The 25162-nt window shown below is 40.8% G+C and overlaps 1 protein-coding gene and 1 pseudogene across 17 annotated transcripts in view; one reads left to right on the top strand and one right to left on the bottom strand.

Moving 5' to 3' along the window:
• Nucleotides 1-25162, bottom strand: part of DLGAP1 (DLG associated protein 1) — a gene marked incomplete at its 5' end in the record, with an annotated part of 321304 nt that overhangs the window by 278964 nt on the left and 17178 nt on the right. For 3 of the 16 annotated variants that reach the window (XM_082641695.1, XM_082641696.1, XM_082641698.1), the window contains one exon: nucleotides 6499-6659. The exons of the other annotated variants lie outside the window; for them this stretch is intronic. In XM_082641695.1, the coding sequence (XP_082497821.1) occupies nucleotides 6499-6549 (51 nt within the window). Of the gene's footprint in view, nucleotides 1-6498; nucleotides 6660-25162 lie in introns of those variants that run through there. 16 annotated transcript variants of the gene reach the window in all.
• On the top strand, nucleotides 12343-14204 carry LOC309815129 (cytochrome c oxidase assembly protein COX11, mitochondrial-like; annotated as a pseudogene). The gene has a single exon. The product of its transcript is annotated as a cytochrome c oxidase assembly protein COX11, mitochondrial-like (transcript).

Genomic DNA, 25162 nt, shown 5'->3' with positions numbered 1-25162 from the left:
TATGGGAGCAGAAGGTGCAAGTACTAATAGATTGGTATTTGCCCCCAGGGATCTCAGTCTGTGGAGGGAGAGGTAGAATTTGTGGCGGGAGGGGAGCGAGAAGCACACACGTGTGGCTGCAATGAAGTGATGACATTGCTGGAAAATACATACTAGACAGTGCAGTTACCATGGAAACTGCTTCAAGGAGGTCGTACTTGACTTGAGACTTAGATGGTGGTCCAGACTGCCAGCTGGACCCAGGGAGAAAAAGGGGGTATTACACGAGAGGAAACAGCATATGTGGAGGCATGGCCTTGAGAAAGGGCAGTGTGTTCTACAGGAAACACCAAATTACGTACAGTACATGGAGAGTTCAAAACAAACTTCACTCCAGACTGAGCCTCTCTGGATGGGACCGCTTTGTAGATTAAGCTGAAGGCACTCAATCTCTTGCTAATAGTCTTGACTTGGTTTAAAGCACAACAGGGCTTTTTCAAAACGCCTTTCGGTTTGCTTTTTTTCTATGAGTAACAGGGAGCTGAGAACAATAGAAAAATGGGTCCTTTGGTTTCTGTGGGTCTTTTCTAAGTCCACATTTCTTTTCCCTCCTCAAGGAAATCCCCCAACCATGCTTTCTCCTGAACGGATCCCTCCTTGCCGAGCAGGGCATTCCACCCTCGGCTCGGCACCCCCCCTGCCACCTCCCAGCCTCAACCACCACTCACCAGCTCCCGCCTCCACAAGGCCTCCCTTCTGGTTCTGCCTAAAATCCCCACCCAGGCGGCACCCTTCCACTTTCCCCTTCTGCCCTTCCTCTAACACAAGGCACTGCAGTACCTCCAACCACCTGTCAGGCGCACATCTAAGGCTCAGAGGGCCTCCCCAATCCCCCCTGCCCCCCCACCCCAGCCCCCAGGCAGCAGCCTTTGTAATATCCCCTTTCTTACAGTATCAGCTCATTTGGAGTCATCTTCCATTTCCTAAAATATCACCGCTGTATTAGTTTCCTGGGGCTGCTGTATCAAATTGTACACGTTTAGTGGCTTCAAACAACTCTTCCCTTACAGTTCTGGAGGCCAGAAGTCTAAAGTTGGTTTCCTGGGCTGAAACCAAGGTATCAGCAGCCCTGAGCTCCCTCTGGAAGCTCTAGGGGATGGTCCATGTCCTTGCCTTGCCCATCTTTCCTCCACTTCAAAACTAGCAGCACAGCATCTTCAAATCTCTCTGTTTCCATGGTCACGTGGCCTTCCCCTGTGGTCAAGTCTCCCTCTGCTTCCCTCTTACAAGGACCCTTGTGATTCCATTGAGGGCTCACCCAGAGAATCCAGGATCATCTTCCCATCCCAAGATCCTTAGCTCAGTCCCACCTGCAAAGTCACATTTGCCCTAAACAGTCACATTCACACTTTTCTAGGATGAGGATGGGCCATATTCGGAGCCATTTCTCCATAAACCCCATCCACCAACACTACCAACGTGGAAGAAGACTTATTCTGAGCTAGGCGACAGTTTACGAGGTGGGCACCATTATTATCTCTGTTTTACAGATGAAGAAACAGGCACAGAAAGATAGACTGATGTCTCGAGGCCACATAGATAGAGAAACCGGGGTCCATCCACCTTAGAAGCGTGTGCTCCTCACACGATGCTGTACTACTGTCTCTCAGCTTTTGGGACCACGTGCATCCATGGGTTGGTTTGGATCACAAGGACCCTAAAGACAATCGCGGTCAACACAACGTGGATCATTGTCCACAAGTTGTAGATGCCCCTTTTCTAGCTGCACTTCTAGAGATCTCTCCCAAAGAGAGCATCGCTAATGAGGCGGTCGGGTGGTAACAGCAGCAATTTGCTTCCCCCTGAAAGGCCACTGGAAGCCCCCTGAGTGGTCTGACGTCAAGCTATGACGGATGAATGTTAGGTTCTAACTGAGCTCAGGCAAAAGCGCTGTGGAAAGAGTAATCACAGAGCAGGACCAGGAAAGAAATTCATGTTGAAAAGGACAATGGAAATAGAACCGAAACGTGAGGCCCGGCTACTCTCACCATGGAGAGAACAAGAAAGGCAGAAAAAGGCACTGAGGCTGGAGGAGAAAGAATACGGCACAAAGAAAGGTACTTTCAGGTTAACAATAAGGGAAGAATACACTCGGGGTGCACTAGGGGAGGTCAGAAAGCAAAGGAACAGGCAGGTGGTGAAAAATCAAGGATTTTTCTACCATCCACTATTCGTTTTTAAGATTAAAATTTTCTCTCACTCCAGGGTGGCAGTGGGCCACGTGGAGGATAGAAAGAGCTGGCTCCTGGAATCAAACAGACCAGGGGGCCCATTTGTTCATATCAGTGTTACTCATGGCAACTTGAGCCTCAGTCTTCTCATTTATAAAATGGGAATAAGCACGTGAAGATTAAAGAATTTACATGAATGGCTTTAGCACAGCTCTTTGCAGGAATGAGTAACATAAAGAATCATTGCATTTGGTTTCTGCAACCATATCAAAACGAAAGGTAATAAAGTTGTTAAGGAGTCCAAGTTTCTATTCATGAAGTCGGATAGAATTTTCTTTGGGCTCGTTTGTGGCCACACTGTGAATAAGAGACCAGATATCTACCTTCATGAAACTGAGTGGAATAGGCAACCCCATGTAAAACAGAAGGAGCATGATAAGGAAATAATGGATGCGATGAGAACTATGGGGAGAGACTGGACACAAACGTGGCCAGTCAGAGAGGGCTTCTTGGAGGAAGTGTCATCTCAGCCAAGACTAAAAAGTTCACAAGGCATAAGTAGGGAAGAGAGGAGTTTGGGGTGAATGGATATGAGAAAGTTCAAAGTACATCAGTGTGGATGAAATGCAGAGTGGACAGAGGGAGTGCTGAGAAATCAGGCTGTGAAGGAAAAAGGTCCCCAAGTATGTCATGCCCTGTAAGTCATGGTAAGAAGTCTGGACTTTACCATTGGGAGTATGGAGGAACCATTGAAAGATGTAAAAGCAGAAGATTTACTGATTCTATCTGTATTTCAGAAATGTCATTTGGATGCTAGTATTGGGTTGGCCAAGATGTTCGCTCAGGTTTTTCTGTAACACCTTACGGCAAAATCCGAGCGATCTTTTTTGGCCAACCCAATATGTAGAATGAACTGGATTAAAGGAAACCTAGAGGCAGGAAGAACACTTAGGAGGAATTTATACTAATCTAGGTGAGAAACTATGGAGCTTCAACAAGGATAGTGGCAGAGGGGATGAAGAAAAGTGAATGGAAATAAAATCTGTAGGACTTGGTGATTTTCCCATCCATTCATTCATTCATCCAACCAATTCTTAGGAGTCTACCTTAGAGATGTAAGGGGAGGTAGAGGGGAAAATCAAGGTTTTCCCCTCTGTTTCTGGGCTGAAAAAATGGGTAGACAGTGGTCCTATTGACAGGAGTAGGAAATGCAGGTTAAGAAGTCTTGTGGGGAAGATAGTGAGCCCAGTTTTAGAGATGTTGGCTTTTCAGTAATGCCTTTACTTTTTAAAAAAATTTTATTTATTTTTGGCTGCGTTGTGTTTTCGTTGTTGCGCGCAGGCATTCTCTAGTTGCTGTGAGTGGGGGCTACTCTTCCTTGCAGTGCGCAGGCTTCTCATTGCGGTGGCTTCTCTTGTTGTGGAGCACGGGCTCTAGGCACACGGGCTTCAGTAGTTGTGGCACGTGGGCTCAGTAGTTGTGGCTCGCGGGCTCTAGAGCACAAACTCAGTAGTTGTGGTGCACGGGCTTAGTTGCTCCGTGGCATGTGGGATCTTCCCGGACCACGGCTTGAACCCGTGTCCCCTGCATTGGCAGGCAGATTCTTAACCACTGCGCCACCAGGGAAGCCCACCTTTACTTTTATAACGCAGATACCCTCGGGTCCTCCAGCCTGTGTGCGTCAACGAGGTAACCTTAGCGATAATAAGCAAGTGTAGCAATGTTCCAGTCCCCTCTCATCTTTGCTCCTCCTCCACCTAATTCTGATTGTCCCCACAAATGGGCTTCACATGTATTTGGGAACAAATCTGTTTGCTGCCTTCTGCTCAAGCCTCCTCGCCGTGTGCCAAGAACTTGTTAGGATGGCGGGCCATCTGTGACCGCGCTGTTGCCTTGGTTACCACTGTCCTCCGTGGATGGCTGCTCCGTGGTCTTTGACACGTGTGTGTGTGTGTGTGTGTGTGTGTGTGTGTGTGTGTGTGAAGGGAAGGCAGAGGTGCTGCTTTCTCTAGATTTTCTCCATTAATTAACACAAAGAGTTAATGAGTTAGTCTGTAACACCTGCCTTCATCTGGCATCACTAAGAGTGCCTGGAAGGACTAGGAACTTTGCATCTCATGGTGAAGGGTGAGTGGATTGACCACTGTAGACAAAAAGAATCACCAAAAGGATGCTGGTCAAAACCCCTGCATATTGAAATCATCGGGGTGGTTTTAGGTGGCAGTAGTGGATAAAAAGTCATGCTGGTATCAAAGTTTTCTTATTGTATGAATGACAGGAAATAGAAGACAACAACTTGGGGGTTATCAAAGTTTGCTTTCTAGTTTTTTCATTTCTTCCAACTTCAAATGGACACAGTGCAACCCATAGGCTCTGGATCAGTGATGCTGGGGAGAAGGGAAACGGGGGGGAAATGTCAGAAATAAAGAAGCAATAAAAGTGCATGGGACAGTCAAGGATGGTCTGGAGTGATGAGGTCTGAGACGGAAAGGGGAGAAAGAGGAAAAGAAGACAAACACCTTTACAAACCCCAAGCAGTCCGCCATGTTTGAGCTTCCAACAGTCCTCCACCCAGAGAAAAGCCGTGAAATTGGACATATTTTAAAACCTTGAAGTATGAATAGGTAACATATGTTCTTAAAAATGAGCTGTGATAGGGGCTTCCCTGGTGGCGCAGTGGTTGAGAGTCCGCCTGCCGATGCAGGGGACACGGGTTCGTGCCCCAGTCCGGGGGGATCCCACATGCCGCGGAGCGGCTGGGCCCGTGAGCCATGGCCGCTCGGCCTGCGCGTCCGGAGCCCGTGCTCCGCAACGGGAGAGGCCACAGCAGTGAGAGGCCTGCGTACCGCAAAAAAAAAAAAAAAAAAAGAGCTGTGATAGACTAAAATGCTACACTCCTACTTCTCACAGGTTTGCTAAATTAGAGGTTTTTCCAGAGAAATGCCTAAAATTTGTAGGTGGCACATGGGGGACATGTAAGTGGAACTAAGTCTTTAGCAGTGGCTGGACCTTGTGCTCAAACTTAGCATCCCTTTATGCTTCTAGGAAAAACAGATACTGTGAACAATTTAGAGGAGGGGAGAAGAAAAATTCTTCCTTTTCTATAAGAGTCTGATTGCAATGTTTAAAGATTTCCACAAAACAAAAATATCTGGTGTCACAGCTCATCTCCCACGCATAAAAACAAAATGGGAAAATTAGGTAGGAAAAGGAGAACCGTTTCCTTTCCATTTCTCCAAAATTTCCCACATACTTTGGCTGTTTTGAATAGATCTTCTGAAATATCTTTTGAGGTCACCTACTTTGAGAGAACAGAGTCTCTGATTTTCAGGTGACATAGCAATGAGCCCAGAAAACAGAAATCTTATTTTGCATTTTTGTCATTCTTATTGAAAAGAAAAGATGGTAATTTCTTCCCCACCCTATCTTGCTAAGCTTTTGCTAGTCTCAGGGATTTGTGCTTCGATTTGACTAAAAGAAAAATCTCCGTGTTAAACTCTGAAAAGCTGGATCACAAAAAGAAATCCCAATCTCATAACTGTTTCATCACATTTTGTTTTTAAGATATAGTAGCCAAGGTAGCCATGAAAGTCTCACAGAGGTCTGATGGTTTTTTATGCCCTGAACTTCAGTGAACAAACAAGTACCTTTTCCACACGAACTGAAATCCTTGCAGCCACAGTAAATCAAGAAAGTAATAAGGAAAATGCACATTACCGGCATGCTGCTATTTTAAAAACAGTCTTACAAAATAAAACCCACCTAAACCGAAGCTGTGGAATAATTTTAGCAAATGAAAATTACTACCTTCTCTAGAATAACATGTACTTAGAAATGAAATGACTCAGAAACCAACACGAAGTATGTATTCTGCTTTCCTTGGAGCATATTCAACGTTTCATTTACAATATATCACGCTAAATACATTCAGTCATCAGGGCTTATATCATTTTATCTGTCTTTGCTGCATCTATCTATTCTGCTCTTAAGCTAAATTCACTTTGCATTATACATGATAACAATATTATTTTACAGATGCCGTTCTTACTAAAAAGCTGGATTTCTCCCTCAGCCCCTCCAGTACCATAAGCAACCAAATCAAATGAAAAGGGCACACTGATGGGGGGTGGGTACTCTTTATGAAATTGTTCATCCCAAATTCGCAGACATCGTGAAACATGACATTAACTCCAGTATGTTAAAAGAAAAATTATGGATTAGCACAGAAAACAAACACAAAGAGACTATTTATCTTCTTTTCCATAGCCCAGAATTGCCATTAGCTTACCTTATTAGCTGAAATGCCAAACAGAATGTCTTTATGGAAAAGTAAGTTCATTATTCATCTCAGCTTTGATTTGGTCTAGCGCAGCTGAGAGCATTTAGCTTCTCCCTGTGATTTGCCGATGCAAAGTGGGTGAGTAAGGCAGTAAACACAGAACTTGGGAGGTGGGGAGCGGTTGGCCCGTGGCTCACAACTCTAGACCTGCAACTTTACAGTTTCTTTCATATGAAGATAGTTAACAAACTCAGATCTTATAACCGAAGAGATCTTATATACTTAGTGGAGATTTTTAAGCCCGTTCAGTAGGCAGGGCAGTTGCAATGATAATGTCCTGCCTATTCACGGTCCCAGCAAAATTACCTTGCTGTCTTTAGCTTGGTTTGATTTAGCTTGATTCTTGGACTATTGATTCACTTTGCAGCACCTTAGTGGATAATATATATTTCGTCAAGGAGAAATCCACGTGGGGGAGGGATCTCTGCAATTTTCTTTAAAAAGACAACCTGCTTGTCTGACCAGTGAATGGAAAGATAGATGCATTTTACAGTTTTGAAGATAAGTGTGCAGACACACACAACATTGTGTTGGATACAACATTCCAGTAGCTCCTACAGACGGAGACCCAGAAGCAAGATAGCAATAGATATCTGTCCTTAGGTCATCAAATTCTCTTTCAGAAAAAAAAGTCACATTCTTTAATAATCGATTAATTTTTTTCAAATGAATTAAACATGTTTTAGAAACCTTTGGGCAAACACTTTTTCTTTCTTAAAAAATGACTTCCATAGAAAACATCCGAAAAGAACCTTATTTAGTGAAAGTGTCTCATTTCCAAGATGGGCAAAGGAAGTGTTGCAGCTTCCTCTCTCTCAAGCGTTTTACTTCACAGAATCCGAGCAGTCTCATTTACTAAAATCCAGCTTTACCAAGTAAAATATGCAATCACAACAGCGAGACAAGTCTTGGATAATCAATAGACAAGGACAGTGTTACTGAGCAAAGCAATTTTAGCTTAAAGACTGTTTAAGCTTTCCTTGACTTTGTCAAGGAATCAAGCCCCCAGTTCTCCTCTCCTGAATTAATGACAGCATGGCTGCCTCTAATGAGAAATGATAAAGAAAAAGCAATAATGATTGATTTGCCTCAAAATGTTAAACAGAGTTACCATATGACTCAGCAATTCCATTCTTAGGCGTATACTCGGGAGAAATGAAAACACGTGTCCACACAAAAACTTGTACACAAATGTTCACAGCACCATTATTTACAATAGCCCCAAACAAAAAAGTGGAAACAGTCTTACAAGAGCCCAAACACAAAATTGGAAACAGTCTTAATGTTCATCAGCTGATGAATGGATGTAAAAATGTGATATAGCCATGTAATGGAATATGATTTGGCATTAAAAATCAAGTATTGACACATGCTATACCATGGATGAATTTTGAAAACAGCATGCTGATTGACAGAAGTCATCACAGAGTGTATGATCCCATTTATATGAAATGTCCAGAACAGGCAGAATCTATGGCAACAGAAAGTAGCTCGGTGGTTGCCCTAGGCTTGTGGGCCGTGTACTAGGAAGTGAATACAAATGGGTCTCTTACTGGAGTGATGAAAATGTTCTTATCTTAGATGGTGGTGATGTTTGCACAACTCTGTGAATACACTAAAACCACTGAATTGTATATTTTAAATAGATGAATTTTATGGTTTGCACATATCTTAATAAATGTTAATAAAATTATTAATTCGTCATAGAAATATTGTCATATAATGGTTGCAACTACAAGAATTTGTTGTATATAATAAATTCTGTAAAAGGTAGATGGGGAGAGGTGGGGAAAGTGTAAAGATAACCCCAAACTTGGAAAATCCTTGAGGACTCATGGACTGTAGACCTACCTGAAGAACCATTTGTGCTGGTTTTTAATCATGGATAATTTTCCATAAGAAACCCCCCCCCAAATCAGAGAGAGTGAGAGCAAGAGGAAGAAGACGAAGAAGAAGAGAAGAAAGAGGAAGGGAAAGAAGGAGAAAGAGAGGAAGGGGGAGACTAGTTTTTTTATTTATTTAACTTTTTATTTTATATTGGAGTATAGTTGGTTAACAAGGGGAGACTTGTTTTTGATTAGATAGCATAAAAGGACAGGTGATTCAAGAGGGAAAGTAGGATCCCAAACCTTAATTCTGATGATATAACAGTGAATGGTTGAGATGAGAATAAAAGAAGAAAGCCTTTAAAGACACCAAAAGAATTGAACAAGGAGGGTTTTGAAGTGCTCAAATTAAAGGAACTTGTTTCTAACAAGAGAGATGGGTTCACAATCAAGGAAGAATACATGTTAAGTGACGAGCATCTACAGGAATTGCACCAAGAGTGCTAAAACCCAGAATTCAATGAAGTTTGAATTAAAAAATAATAAAAGTGATAAAAAAAGCCAGGGACAGTAAAAAAAAAGAAAAAGGCTTTTTGAAAGATATGAATTGGAACAAACAGAAGAACAAGGACAATCCTGAGACGTGGTCCAGATGGTGTAATGTGAACAGATGATGATGAAGGAGGAGAAAGGGGAGGAGGAGGACTAAACATCAAGCTCTCAAACGTTACCATTTTCTGTATCAAAGCAAAGGATCTGCAAATGGGAAAGGTTAGAAAAAGAAGCACAGTGAAGAGAAATCTGAATTCCAGGAAAACCTCTTGTATGCAGATGACTCATACATTTGTATTTTCAAAACTAAAAACAGTTACCATATGATCCAGCAATCCCACTCCTGGGCATAGATCTGGAGAAAACTATAATTTGAGAAGATACATATACCCCAATGTTCATAGCAGCACTATTTACAATAGCCAGGTCATGGAAGCAACTTAAATGTCCATTGACAGAGGAATGGATAAAGAAGATTTGGTGTATTTACGCAATGGAATATTACTCAGCCATAAAAATAATAAAATAATGCCATTTATAGCAAGATGGATGGACCTAGAGATGATCATACTAAGTGAAGTAAGCCAGACAAAGACAAATATCATATGATATCACTTATATGTGGAATCTAAAAAGAAAAAAGATACAATTGAACTTATTTACAAAACAGAAATAGACCCACAGACATAGAAAACAAGCTTATGGTTACCAAAGGGGAAGGAGGAGGGACAAATTAGGAGGTTGGGATTAATGCATACATAGTACTATATATAAAATAGATAATCAACAAGGACCTACTGTACAGCACAGAGAGCTATACTCAAGATTTTGTAATAACCTATAAGGGAAAAGAATCTGAAAATGAATATATATATATATATATATATATATAACTGAATCACTGTGCTGAACACCTAAAACTAACATGACATTGTAAATCAACCATACCTCAAAAAAATTCTGTTTTCTCAAAAATAAATTTGTATTTTCATTCCAGATCTCCCATATGAACTTCAGGTACCTGACAACTTTACTTAGATTCTTTGACGCACTTCACATGCAGCACCTTCAAAATCAAACTCATTTTCTCCTCCCCCTTTCCTGCCCACACCCCACTGTAGCTCTTCTCGAACTCCCTACTTCAGTGAATGGAAACACCATCTTTTATGCAAGTCAGAGACATAGGTACCATTCCGGACACTTCCTTTTCCCTTGACATCGCCAAGTCCTATAGATTGGGAATCTCTGGAAACTATCCACCTGCCTCAACATCACTGTCACCATCCTAGTCCCAGTCACCATCTTCTTTCACCTGAGATGCTATACTTGTCTTCTAACTGGTTCTCCTTCTTTCATTTTATTTATCTTTTCACTTCCTCTAAAGGGATGTTTTCAGAAGGCAACGTGGATATCATCTCTCCCCACTCCTGCTGTTCTACGCACACAAACAAGGATATAAAGATTCAAATTTTAGACACTACCTCCAGGACCCTGACTGATAAGAGTCCTGCATATCTTCCCGGACTCATTTTGCACCACGTTGGTGACCTAACCACACTAGATTTATTTCTGACCCTTTTGTTTCTCCCTGCTTTGCCTGATTACCCTGGCTCATTGTCTAATTGACTTTAAGTCTTCCTTCAGACCCAATCCCAACCACTATTTCCTAGGGTGTGCTTCCCCCAACTTCTTAAGTCAGTCTGCTATCACAGTATCATAATCTCCTTTGTAGGTATTGAGCAAACTGATCACTTGGAATAGGCTTTTACTTACGAGTAGAGGGTTCAGAAGGTGCTTGGGCTGCTACACTCTTGGCATCTTTGAAGACACTTGCTTGGGTTGCCTCTTAGTTTTAAACTCACTGTGGAGAGACCTGCTTTCCCAGTGGTCACTCTTCTAACAGGGCAAGGACGAGGGATGGATTGTATGGAGGGAAGGCAGGGAATAAACATTTTTGGCTCAGGGACCCAGCAGTCTGATCTTAGGTGCAAGATGTTTAGGGTAGTGCTAAGAAATACTAGTTGCCCATCCCCTAGAATCTAAAGGGGCCCTAGTCCTATGGGAATTTGAAGTCAGCCACAGTTCCTGCCAGCAAAGAAAGGGACAACAAAGACTGCAGACAGGGAAGAGCTCCCAGCATAACTCAACAGTAGCCCTTGCCATGGTAGTAAATTTAAATTTATTTGTGTGATTGATTTGAGTAATGTTTATCTCCCCACAGATAATAGGAACATGAGAGTAGGAGCCAGGTCTGTTTCTGATCATCACTGAATCCTTTGCAACTACACAGGGCCTGGCAACAGTAGGCATTTAACAAATAGTTTTTGAATGAATCAATGAAAGAGCTCTTAAATTGGCAGGCTGTGGTGGGAGGGTAATGATAGCATAATTGCTACTAGTGAAATCATTTAAAGCATGTGTTCTATGTTGGGTGTCAGAACTCGTCTTCTTGTTTATAACATCTGACCATTTTATATCGTTCCCTTGTCATCACAGCTGTGATCTCACTACTGCGTGAAGATCCACTATTAAGCATTTTGCTTAGAAAATTAGCATGCAGGATGTTTTAAAATATCATAAGATTTATTAAGTTCATAAGTTAATTTTCCCAGTGAAGACATTTTCCTTTTTAAAGGAGGGCACACCTAAAAACAATCAACTTAAGTTGCTGTGCTCAGGCAATTACATCTTTGTGTACACAAAGAGCTTTCGGTAGGACCCCAGAGTCAAGGTGGGTAATTAAAAACTGTCAAAGAAAATGTGATGGGGAAAGATGAAGATAAACAAGTCTTTTGAATCATCCAAAAGATAACAGCTTGATGGGCTTGAGTTTACAAAGCAGCAGCATCCTAGAACAGGCTGTTAAAAGGAAGATCTCTGAGCACCGGAAGAAGCAGCTTGGGTTTATGAAGAAGTAGTATGCTAGGCTGACTGTGTTTTACTTTTATTTTTGAAGATTAACTTGGTCGATGGGTATACATATAACCTGCGCTTCCTTATGCAAAGTCATCTTTATAGAAAGAAAACAGGAGGAAAATATTTCTAAATGTTAACAGGACTGGTTTCCACTGAATTTTCTCACTTCTCTTCCTGGCAGCCATTCCAAACAACAAAAACAAGAATACAACAAAACAAAGAGAATTACCCACAAATCACATTTTCAGCAAAACCAGCAGAACATCCACAAGCTCCCAAATCGGAGTCAGGCAGAAAGCCAAGGAGGAAAGGGGTAGTAACGTGGCAGGTAAATGAGAGGTATGACGGGGACCTAGCTGTAGCAGAGCTCAGAAAGCTCTGCCAAATACACCCTCCCCCGAAGTGAGGGCCTCAGTCCGAGAGCATTCCACTGTGGAAAGGCAGGGACTAACGTAGGTGGTGGAGGGTGAATGGGCAAATCTCACTAAGGGCCAGAAAAATTCTTTCTAAAAATGACTGTATCACTTCTGTCCCCACATGACTGGCAACCTGCGGGGTCATCCATGAAGTAACTGAGGGAGAAAAGAACTAGGTTTTGTCTGAGAGTCAGAGGATGTGTGAGTACACAGATGCATCATACTGTAAAGAAACAGTGTATAACTGTAGCAACAGCAAAGGAAGCCCTTGGTTCATGACTGCTTGAAAAAGGACTGCCTACCTTCTGGTTCTCTTAAAAAAAAAAAAAACTTGTTCAGGCCATGGGAGGGCTCTGGCGTCCGGGATGAAGGCGCGTCGCTCTCTGCGGGTGGCCCTGGAATCACCCTGGGAACCGGACCAGGGCTGCGGAGAGGGTAGAGCCTTGTCTCAGGTCGGGGAGGACCCGGACAGGGGGCGCCGAGAGGGAGCTGAGACGGCTCGGGACAGGGAGGCGCCCGAGGCTGGCGGTGCGGCCGCGGCCGCGGCCGAAGAGCACGAACCCCCTCACGCGCGCACAGGACGAGGATTGAAGGCGGCGGAACGAGACACTCCTCACGAACGTGGCCGCGGCGGCCGTGGGCATGCTGGGGGCGTCCTGCGCCGCCGTGCCCCTTTACCGGCTCTACTGCCAGACTACTGGACCTGGAGCAGGTCATGCATCAGACCAGACTGGAAACATGGTACCCGTTAAGGATCGCATCACTGAAGTCACCTTTAATGCAGATGTGCATGCAAGTCTCCAGTGGAACTTTAGACCTCAGCAAACAGAAATATACGTAGTGCCAGGGGAGACTGCCCTGGCGTTTTATAAAGCTAAGACTCCTACTGACAAACCAGTAAACGGAATTTCTACATACAATGTTGTACCATTTGAAGCTGGACAGTATTTCAATAAAATACGGTGCTTCTGTTTTGAAGAACAAGGGCTTAATCCACAAGAGGGAGTAGACGTGCCAGTATTTTTTTACATTGATCCTGAATTTGCTGAAGATCCAAGAATGGTGAATGTTGATCTCATCACTCTTTCTTATACTGTTTTTTTTTTTGTTTGTTTGTTTTTGTTTTGTTTTGTTTTTTTTTGGCGGTAAGCGGGCCTCTCACTGTTGTGGCCTCTCCCGTTGCGGAGCACAGGCTCCGGACGCGCAGGTTCAGCGGCCATGGCTCACGGGCCTAGCCACTCCGCGGTATGTGGGATCTTCCCGGACCGGGGCACGAACCCGCGTCCCCTGCATCGGCAGGCGGACTCTCAACCACTGCGCCACCAGGGAAGCCCAACAGTCACTATTTTAAAAGCTCAAAATGGAAGAGGAATCACTAAAGCCCTAACAGCTTGCCCAAAGATTACATTCTGATTTCAAATTTGACTGTATTTTTCCTTTAAGACCTAGGGCTATTTTACATTCAGAGTACTAAATAAGTACTTTGAAATTTCAGTACCATGAAATTTAAATAAAATGTATATCTGGTAGGCTTCTAGCATTTCTTGTGATAGTTCCAAGTCTCCGAATTTTAAAATGTAAGTGCGATTGTAAAGATTTACCGCCAGCAGAGTTCTTCTGAAAAAAGATGTATTAAACTGTTTGAATAGTAAAAAAAAAAAAAAACCCCAAAAAACTTGTTCAAATAAGAGTAACATAAAAGGAACATGCATGCAGGTCCTATAGGGAATATGGAAAACGGCAGCCATAAATTTCTTATAAATAATGAAAATGTACCAGGAAAATATGTTGCCACAAAGTTTAAAAGCATAACCCAAATTAGAAACAGTAATCCATGAAGCAATTACAGCTATAAAGGAAGATCACAAAGCAGAATTTTAAGAACTCGGGGAAAAAAGTGAGAAAACGAAGGTTGCTGGTAGACAGCTGGAGGATGTGAAATAGGAACTGGCAGAATTGAAGGAAAGGAAGGTAAATAAAGGGACACAAAAGACAAGAATGAAAAGAGCACAGAAATGGTGCAGAGATAAAAAGGATAAAGAAGGATTAGAGAAACAAGGCAATATAGCCAACATATGCGTAGCTGTGATTCGCAAAGAAAGTCAAACCAATGGAATAGAATAATTATCTTAAAATATAATGCAAGAGAGCTTTTCTGAAATAAAAAGTCTAAAATCTATTTAATGAAAAGGTAACCATTTTATCAGTGAGAAGTCATTCAGAATGGTCAATGTAAAGAAATGTCTCAGAAAAAGTTTTGAAAAGAATCCTTTGGCTGGTCAAGCAAAAAGATAAGATGAGGTTAAGGGAGAGAAAATGATGTGGACATTAGACTTACCTGCAGAAACATGTAACCTGAGTGCAAAACAGAGCAGCATCTACAAGAGATTGAGCTAAGAAAGCAGGAGCCAACGATTCTCTGTCTAGTTAAGCTCTTTCCAATGTAAAGACTCAAGTAAAAAGAGCTTTGGACATGCCAGAATTTGGGTACTGTTGCTCAAATGAACCTTTCTAGGGGAAAATCCTAGAGGATGGGCTGTAGACAGACATGAAACAGAAAATGTCAACAGAAAAATGTCATCAAAGAACCAGTGGCCAACACCCCCATGTTCATTACAGCACTGTTCACAATAGCCAAGACATGGAAGCAACCTAGGTGTCCACTGATGGATGAATGGATAAGGAAGATGTGGCATGCATATATATATATTTACTCAGCCATAAAAATAATGAAATATTGCCATTTGTGACATGGGTGGACCTTGAGGGCATTATGCTACGTGAAACAAGTCAGACAGAGAAAGACAAATACTGTGTGATCTCACTTACATGTGGAATCGAAAAAAAAAAAAAAACCTAGCTTATAGATACAGAGAACAGATTGATGGTTGCCAGAGGCGGCGGGTGGTGGTTGTGTGAAATGGTGAAGATGGTCAAAAGGTACAAACTTCGGGTTATAAAATAAATAAGTCCTGGGGTGTAATGTACAGCATGGTGATTATAGTCAATAAATCTGCACTGCATGTTTGAAAGTTGCTAAGAGAGTAGATCTTAAAAGTTCTCATCACAAGAAAAAATTTTTTTAACTGTGTATGGTGACAGATGTAAACTAGACTTACGGTGGTGATCATCTTTTTTTAAAAAAATTAAATTAAATTTATTTATTTTTCTACAGCAGGTTCTTATTAGTTATCTATTTTATACATATTAGTGTATACATGTCAATCCCAATCTCCCAATTCATCCCACCACCACCACCATCCCCCCCCACCCCCGTTTTCCCCCCTTGGTGTCCATATGTTTGTTCTCCACATCTGTGTCTCTATTTCTGGTGGTGATCATTTTTGCAGTATATACAAATATTGAGTCATTATGTTGTATGCCTAAAACTAATATAACGTTATATGTCAGTTATACCTCAATAACAATAAAAAAGAACCAGTGGCCAAAATCTAGCTCAACACATTTTAGAAGAGGTAGATCATTTTCATGGATTTAAAAGGAATACCTTTATGATCTGATATGACATGAAGTTTCTGTAGCTATACATATGTAGGTATACTTTAAGAATTTTTTTCTATTACTAGTTTGTTTTACTTTTTTTCTAAATCCTTAATGGCTGTTGAATATTATAAAATGTCTTTTATGCATATATTGAGATAGTCACGTGTGTTTTCTCCTTTAATCTCCTAGTTGCTGTGAATTATATGAATTTTTTTTTTCTAATGCTAAGGCTTCCTTTCATTAGCAAATAAATCCCGTCTGGTCATGTTATTTTACATTATTTATAATTAGTTAATTTTATTGAAATACTTATTAAGAATTTTTGCATCAGGTTCATGAGAGAAATTGCATTACAGTTTTCCTTTCTCAGACTGCCATCATCTAGTTAAGATTATACGAAATCCTAAAATGAACTGGGCATCTTTTCTTTGTTCAGATCTCTAGAAGAATTTTTATATGACAGGGATTAAATTTTTCTCACTGGTTTCATGAAACTATTTGGGTCTGGTCTTTCTTTTTCTGAGTAAATGTTAAACTAATGTGTCAGTTTCTTAAACTGTTATGGATGTATTCAAGGTTCTTGTTTTCACTGAGTTTTGAATAATTTGTTTTTCTAAGAAATTATCCACTTAAGTTTTCAATATATTGGTATAAAATCTATTTCTGTTCTAGTCCTATGATAGATTTAATATCTACTGTAAATTTATCCCTGTTCCTGTCTTCATTCCTAATAGTGTTTATATTATGCTTTCTCTTTCTCTTTTTGGTGAGCTTATTCAGAGGTTTAGTGATATCAGTATTTTCAAAGAACAGCAATAACACAAAAATATTTACAGTGATTATCTCTGGGTGATTTTGATTATCTGCTTTATTTTCTTATGTATTTTACAAAATTTTCCCAATAAATGTATATTGTGAACCTCCCCAATAATACCAGTAATAAAGTGATACACTTTTGAACAAAATTAAAAAATGTGGACTGAATAGGAGATTCACAACTAGTTGAATGGCTTTTCCTAGATGGTATATAAATAATTTCAGGAAAAACTGGAGAATGGTCTTTAGTGGTATGCATAAGCCTTTCTTTTTGGCCCTATTCTGAACAGTTTTTTAATATCAACTTCCATGATTATATATTAGACACTATTATGAGATTTACAATATAATACATCTTGGGAAAATATTTAAAATACTGGATTTCAGATTTAGTATTTCTCCAGTTTTGACAGTGGAAGCATTCTTTCTGGTCATCCAAATGGCACTTTTAGGTGGGTGAATTAGAAACAAGCTGTCCCTTCCTCAAGACTCTACTGTCATTTTCTGGAAAATTATGGTAATAAATAAATAACTAAGATAACTACTAATATAAATGATGTTCTCTAGAATTAGACTGTGCACAATAGTAGGAGTGACCTTGGGCTAGAAAGACACATTTGTATTTATAAGATGATATTTAATAAAGATAAACATAATAGTCTACATTATGTTAAACCACCTAAGCGCATAGTACAAGGTAAGATGAACATGTCAAATTGATTTCATGTGAATGAATGGCTCACAGTTTTTATCTGAGTATGAGACAGGTTGGCATGGCTGCCAGACAAGCTGGTACCTTGATAGAAGGAGGGTATTCATATCCAAAGATTTTCAAAGGGTGCTGTGAAATCCAAATTCAACTGAAATATTGTTCACAAAATAATATCATAAGTTGAGAGATGCTGCTTTTCTTGGAGCAAAATACAATTTGTCTGTTGTCAGCTAAAAGAGCTTGATGTCCTATTCTCAGAGAATTGCTGAAGGAACTAGGTCTTTTGAAGATAGAACAATGAAGACTTATGGGCGAACAATAGTTTTAATCAAACATTTGAAGGACTGCCTTGTAGAAGAAAAATTTGATTTATTTCACATAGCTCTAGATCCAAGTTAAAGAAAGAGAGTTGGGCTTGGACTCACGATAGAGAAGAATCTTCTAAGAAGGGTGTCAAGAATGGAAACTGCTTCTGGGGTGAAAATTCAGGGACCCTTTCTAGAGGTCATTTGGTAATGTGCAAAAAGCCTTACCATTTGGCATTCCCATTGGCCCAGTGAATCCAGGAATTTCTACTGAATAAGTAATTGGATGCTTCTTGAGGCATTTGTAATAGTGAAAGATTTGGATAGGTTACTAAGTAAATACAGGAAAAGAAAAAAAGAAATGTGAGGGAAGAAAAAACAAACAGAGCAGAATGGGGGCAAAGAGATTTAGGGAAAGAGAATGAACTCAATGGAACAGAAACTACTGTTACAAGTACAGGGGTGGAAAGGAGCATGAGATATTATTAGAAAATCTCCAGTCAAAATAGGGTTGAATGCAGGCCACTGAGGCAATGGCCCAATTTTTTTGTTAATTAGATGAGAGAATTGTGATTTATTGCTAAAATAAAACTTAGATTGAGGATCTCTAGTGAAGTGAGGTCAACAAAAATAGCTAATAAATGGGAAATTACTTTAGTCATTTGCAAGTGAAGAAACCTATTATTAATGGGCGTTAAATGGTTTGTAATGTAGAGAAAGGAAACAGATTCCTCTGGAGATTATTCACTATAATGCTGCATCAATAGAGGACTTCAGGATGTAATATACTGAGGAAATGCTGGCTTTGGAAGTGTGCGTTCCATGCTAGACCATAGTCCAAATGTTTGTGATTGTCTTCATCTGAAAACAACGGAAAGGGCAAACAAGTCTCTGCAGAATAATTATTCAAAATCAGAATTTTTAAATTATTTGAAGATACTAAGATTTACTTGCCCTTCTTTTTTTTTGAATTTAAGACGAGTGCATAATATTTGGGAATACTAACCAGAAAAAACTGTCCACATTTTATTGAAAAAGACATTTAAGGCATTATTCATAATGGTGAAAAATGTAAAAAAAATTCAAATGCGAAATAATTGAGAAATCAGTATTCTAACCATGGTGTGTTAGCATACTTTAATAGCCACAATATTTTTATTAAAATGCTAGACATTAAAAATAATAAGGATTTATTAAAGTGATAAGCATATATATGCATACTATGTATGTATACAAAATGATACATTATGATAATTATGAAACTACTGGCAAATTAAATAGTTACTTCTTAATTGCCAGATTCATTGATAGACTTTTCATTCCAGGTCTGACTCGACCCCTCTTTGGTAGTTGACCTTGTTCAACTTTTGCTATTTCTTGAAATCCTGATCTCCCTTTACTTCCACGCTCTTTTGATCTTGCTGACTCATTAGCATGGTTTTCCTTTGCTACCTGTCTGTGCTTAGATATCTGTGTAACCTAAGAAACTGGTCTGTGCTGCCTCACCTTCTAATATACATGTCCCAATGTGATCTCATTCACTCAAACTTTCCTCTACATTCTACGTGACAACTCCCAGCTAATCTTTCTCCAGCCCTGACAGCTTCCTGAACTCCAGACACATAAATTCAGCTGCCTTCACTTCTCTGTCTTCCTCACTTGAGGACTTTTGACCAACCTGGCACCTTAAAGATATGGTAGAAAGATACATTTACTTCTCTCCATCTTTATTGCTTCTAGCTTAGTCTGAACCACAATCATCTCTTGTCTGAATTATTGTAATATCCTCCTAAATAATATTCAGATAAGTGAAGGCTTGCCTATGGGACACCTTCAACTGGATATTCTATAGGCACATCAGATTCAAGATGTCTAGAACGAAATCATCTTTTCCATCCCAACTTATTTTTTCTCCCAGATTACCTATCTCAATTGGAGATACTGACATGCATCCAATTTTTCAAACCATAAATTGGTCTTCATTTCTACTCTTCTCTTTCCTGACAACCAAGTCATTCAACCTCCAAGCCTAGGCAATTCTATATATTTTAAACACGTTTTTTCCTTTTGAATGGGTAAAGAAGATGTGGTACATATATATAAGGGAATATTACTCAGCCATAAAAAGGAACGAAACTGGGTCATTTGTAGAGATGTGGATGGACCTAGAGTCTATCACACAGAGTGAAGTAAGCCAGAAAGAGAAAAACAAATACCGTATATTAATGCATATATGTGGAATCTAGAAAAATGGCACAGATGAACCTATTTGTAGGGCAGGAATAGAGACGTAGATGTAGAGAATGGACATGTGGACACGGGGGGGAAGGGGAGGATGGGATGAACTGGGAGATTAGGTTTGACATAAATACACTACTATGTGTAAAATAGCTAGCTAGTGGGAACCTGCTGTATAGCACAGGGAGCTCAGCTCTGTGCTCTGTGATGACCTAGATGGGTGGGATGGGGGATGGGGTGGGAGGGAGGTCCAAGAGGGAGGGGATATATGCATACATATAGCTGATTCACTTCATGGTACAGCAGAAACTAACACAACGTTGTAAAGCATTTATACTCCAATAAAAATAAAAAATAAAAATTCTTACCATCAGCATCCCTCCTCTCTCCCACTATGGTAAGAAATCCTTGAGGATAGAAGTTGTATTTCTCAACTTTGTATGCCCAGTCTTTAACAGAGTGCCTGACATGTAGTTAGTGCTCACAAGTATTTGATTTAAAAATTATATTATGTACAACAAAAGGCAAAAAAATGCATGCAACATGTTAATTGCAAATGTGTAAAATGTATGTATTTACATATAGATTTACATTAGATGTATTTACATTGGAAAGATGTCTTCAAGTGATATGAAGAATTGGCATTTTAGTGTAAGTTTAAGTGAATATTAAACATTCTAAATTTTTAAAAAGCAGCAAATATATAACACATAGGCAAAGAGGAATCTAGACCCAATAGTTTAAAATAGTTTAAAATGGCTTAAAATAGACTAACATAGTTTAAATAGTCTGAATAGTCAAATAGTTTAAAATAATCTAACAAACACAGAAATTGATGCCCTTTTAGTCCATCTCCACATGAAAGAAGTCTCCAGGACCACTGAATGCGTACATTGATCTCATTTAGCTGATATGCTCTGGGCAGATGATTTCACACACTTTTCATACAAAGTTTCAAAAATGATTAGGTTAAAAAAACATATCACAGATGAGGTGGTAGATTCTGTGGCAGGTGCCATAATGGCTCGCCAAAGATGCCCACGTTTTAAGCCAGGGAAACTGTGACAATGTTACCTTACATGGCAAAAGGGACTTTGCAGAGGTGATTAAGTTAATGATTTTGAGATGGGAGATTATCCTGGATTGTCCAGATGAACCCAATGTGATTACAGGGGTCTTTGTAAGTGAAAGAGGGAGGCAGGAAAATCAGAGAAGACGACGTGACCACAGAAGCAGAGATCAGAGTGATGTGACTGCCGGCTCCGAAGATGAAGGGGGAGCCAGGCGTCAAGGAATACAGGCAGCCTCTAGAAGCTGGAAAATTGGCAAGAAAATGCATTTTCCCTTAGAGCCTCCAGAAGGGACACAGCCCTGCTGATATTATGATTTTAGCTCAGTGAGACCCATTTCAGACTTCTGATCCCCAGAGCTGTAAGATAATAAATTTGTGTTTAAGCCACTAGATTTGCAGTTACTTGTTATAGCAGCAATAGGAAACGAGTACAGATGCTATAGGATTTCATTTCCTCAAAAGCCTGACTAAATGAAATTGTGTCCTCTAACGGTAACTTCTGCAGTGTCTCTTAAATCTGCTGCCTTGTTTCAGTTCATGTTGGTACCACCATGTTTTCACACTTAATAGTAATAATAATAGCATTTATTGAGGGGGCTTCCCTGGTGGCGCAGTGGTTGAGAATCCGCCTGCTGATGCAGGGGACACGGGTTCGTGCCCCAGTCCGGGAGGATCCCACATGCCGCGGAGCGACTGAGCCCGTGTGCCACAACTACTGAGCCTGCACTCTAGAGCCCACGAGCCACAACTATTGAGACCACGTGCCACAACTACTGAAGCCCGCGCACCTAGAGCCCGTGCTCTGCAACAAGAGAGGCCACCGCAATGAGAAGCCTGCGCAATGCAAAAAGAGTAGCCCCTGCTCTCCGCAACTAGAGAAAGCCCACACACAGCAATGAAGACCCAACACAGCCATAAATAAATAAATAAATAAATAAATAAATTCATTAAAAAAAAGAAGAGGGGTGTTATGTCTATGTTACCATAATAAAATAAAATTAAAAAGTCAAAGAAGAGTTTACTCCTGGCTGAAGGCAGAAAAGGAAGTCAGAAAGATGTGGCAGAGAGAGTCAGAGGGATTCAAAGCACGATCAAAGGTTCGATACGTTTGTTGGCTTGCAGATGAAAGGACCTCAGTTGTACAGCCGCAGGGAACTGAATTCCGCTATCTGCCTAAATTCATTTGCAAGTAGAATCTTTCACAGAGCCTGCAGATGAGAGCCCAGCGCGGCTGATATCTTCATTTCAGCCTTGGAAGGCCTTGAGCACGCCACTCAGCTGAGCTAGACCGTGCCCAGACTTCTGATCCATGGAGATGTTTACCTTTCTAAACTCCTCTCCCACAAGACTCTGAATTGAGCTGGCTGGTGAAATAGCTACTATGATGTTGTGAATTCTATTTCTTCTTCTCTCCCTCTCTCTGGGCCTTTCCTCTCTCCTGCCTGTGATCCATCCATCCATCCATCCATCAATCCACTCACCCACCCACCCACTTGCCTATTAATTCATCCATCCATCCACCCACTCACCTATCCACCCACCCATCCATCACCCATCCGTCTATCCATCCATCCATCCATACGTAAATGGTGTTTGTTAGGTATTAAGTCAGACATGGGAGACACAGAGCTAAATTACTGAGATATTAGTAAAAATGGGCAAAAGCTAAGAGAAATCCCTACCAATATGCTTCCAAAGAAATGATACCAAAGCTTCAGAGACATAGTGTTTCAAATGCGGAAACCTTTCTTCTTTATCTTCTCTTACCTAAACCCCAGGTTGGAATTTTTCTTCCTATCAACCTCCATATTCCTTGTTCAGGTACCTCCATACTGCTTCTTACTTTGCCTTGTATTCTATGTATCTAACCACCCAGTGTCCCACTAGACTACAAACTCTCTAAGAGTACGAGCTATTTTACAAATCTTTGAATTCCCCTCTCCTCTCAGCTTCAGCCCTTGTACACAGCAGAACCTCACTTTTTGTTACTTGAATTGATTACTCAGGAAGAGCTCCTTTACGATAAATCCTATTACACCCTTTACTTTGTAACAGGATCTCCAAGTTCCAACACAGGCTCTATCTATTTCAGGTAATAGGCATCCATAATAATAATTCTTTAAAAATGGCCCATTCCTCAAAGTATTCTAAGGTTGTAACCCAAAAGGCTTTTCTAATGAGATGTTACAAGGAAGAAGGAAAGTCATCAACTTTAAGTTTTTAAGGAAAAAGCTAATTTCAAAAATTGTTTTCTTGAAATATAGTTGGTTTACAATGTTGTGTTAGTTTCAGGTGTACAGTAAAGTGATTCAATTATATCTATCTATCTAGTCTTTTTTTACATTGTCTTCCACTTTAGGTTATTACAAGATATTGAGTATTATATCCCTGTGCTATACACTAGGTCCTTGTTTGTTATCAATTTTACATATGGTAGTGTGTATATTTTAATCCCAAGCTCTTAATTTATCCCTTTCTCCCTGTCCCCTTTGGTAACCATAAGTTTTCTTTCTACCTCTGTGAGTCTATTTCTGTTTTATAAATATGTTCATTTGTATCCTTTTTTTAGAATCCACATATAAGAGATATCATATATTTGTCTTTGTCTGGCTTACTTCACTTAGTATGATCATCTCTAGGTCCATCCATGTTGCTGCAAATGGCATTATTTCATTCTTTTTTATGGCTGAGTAATATTCCATTGTATATATGTACCACATCTTCTTTATCCATTCATCTGTGGATGGACATTTAGGTTGCTTCCATGTCTTGGCTATTGTTAATAGTGCTGCAATGAACATTGGGGTGTGTGTATTTTTTTGAATTATGTTTTTCTCCAGATATATGCCCAGGAGTGGGATTGCTGGATCATCTGGGGAAAAAGCTACCTAATTTTAAGGATATCATAATTTAAACTTGTTAGTAGCCCTTTATGTTTTTTGGGGACATGCTAAAAGCTAAGGACTTTTCTCCAGAGCAGGATGAACACAAACAACCCCCTCCTTAATGTGTTAAATTCAGGAGTTCACGACCCCCTAGAGTCCATTCTTGGGGACTACATGTCGTATCTGTACCCAGTCGCAGGCTAAGAGCACTTGAATTAGGTGGATAGGTGTGCCCTGACTTCCTGCATCTGAGTTCTCCTCCACCCCATCCAACGGTCTTCTCAAGGTAGGATTACTTCCAAAGTCAGTCAGATGTGCAAGCTCGTCACTTCTGCTTCCGGGCAGCCCCAGCACTATAAGTAACCTTCCCGAGATGCTCCAGGCCTGGAAACCCTCTTCCTCTGAGGGTCTGTATTAGGGAGCCCTGGCTTGTAAGCTTTTCTAGAAAGGCCTTTTCTGGAAAGCAAGCTTTCCAACTGGCCTGCCACCAATGGCATTTTTTCTGGCTTGTGGGGCTGAAGCAATCTCTTTCTAGGCCTCAAAGTTGGCCAAAGAATACTTGGTTTTAGAGAACAACGTGAGCGAATACGGCTTTTGACGTTTGGAAAGTAAACAAATGTGGCCAGACGGCACGGTTTTGGTAATACCGGTTACGTTAAAACAGAAGACTACAACGTACGTGCTGGTTATTATTCCATGAGATTACTGCCTCTTATCTAAGCGGTGACTCTTCTTTCCAACTCAGAATGGTGTGCTAAGTCTCTCATTGACACCCATCCATTGGTACATTGATTTTTTTCATGGGCAGCAGGAAGGTGCCCACTCTTCTCAGTGAATAGGGCTGAAGTAAACACTGCCCCCCAAATAACCCATAATGAATACTCCAAGGGCCTCTCTAGAAAGCTCTTGCCGTTTGATCAAAGGCAGGAGAAGGTGAGGGATGCAGGAGTGCCTCAGGTAACCTGCAAATGGTACCTGTTGTCGGGGGGAGGGGGTCCCGTCTGATTGGCACCAGCTGTGCGGCTGGCTGTAGCAGATAACACCATGCATCGCCAACTTCTGAATCCATTGGCACCCAGTGGCAGCTCCCAGAGGTGCCACAACATTGTAATTTACAAATCAATGTGAGTAGGAGAAAATTTTGGCAGCCCTCTTTCATAAATGAGAATCACAGGTGAGGAGAGCTTCGGCCCAAAGCTCAGAGTGTGAATGGAAGTGCTGTGCTGGGTACTGCCTGGGCAGCACATGGTTAGTCAGGTACAAAAGGCAGAGTGGGAGCTGAGCAGGCTCCTTGGAGGGGCCAGCGCCAGGGCGGATGGGAAGAGCCAGGGAAACACTGCATGTTCTGTGCCCAGAGCAAGGCCCCAGGCG

The sequence above is a fragment of the Mesoplodon mirus genome, assembly GCF_964341445.2.
Source record: "Mesoplodon mirus genome assembly, chromosome: 13".
Lineage (NCBI taxonomy): Eukaryota > Metazoa > Chordata > Mammalia > Artiodactyla > Ziphiidae > Mesoplodon > Mesoplodon mirus.
Note: the sequence above shows the minus strand (reverse complement) of the source record. Positions and strands in the feature narration are given on the sequence as shown.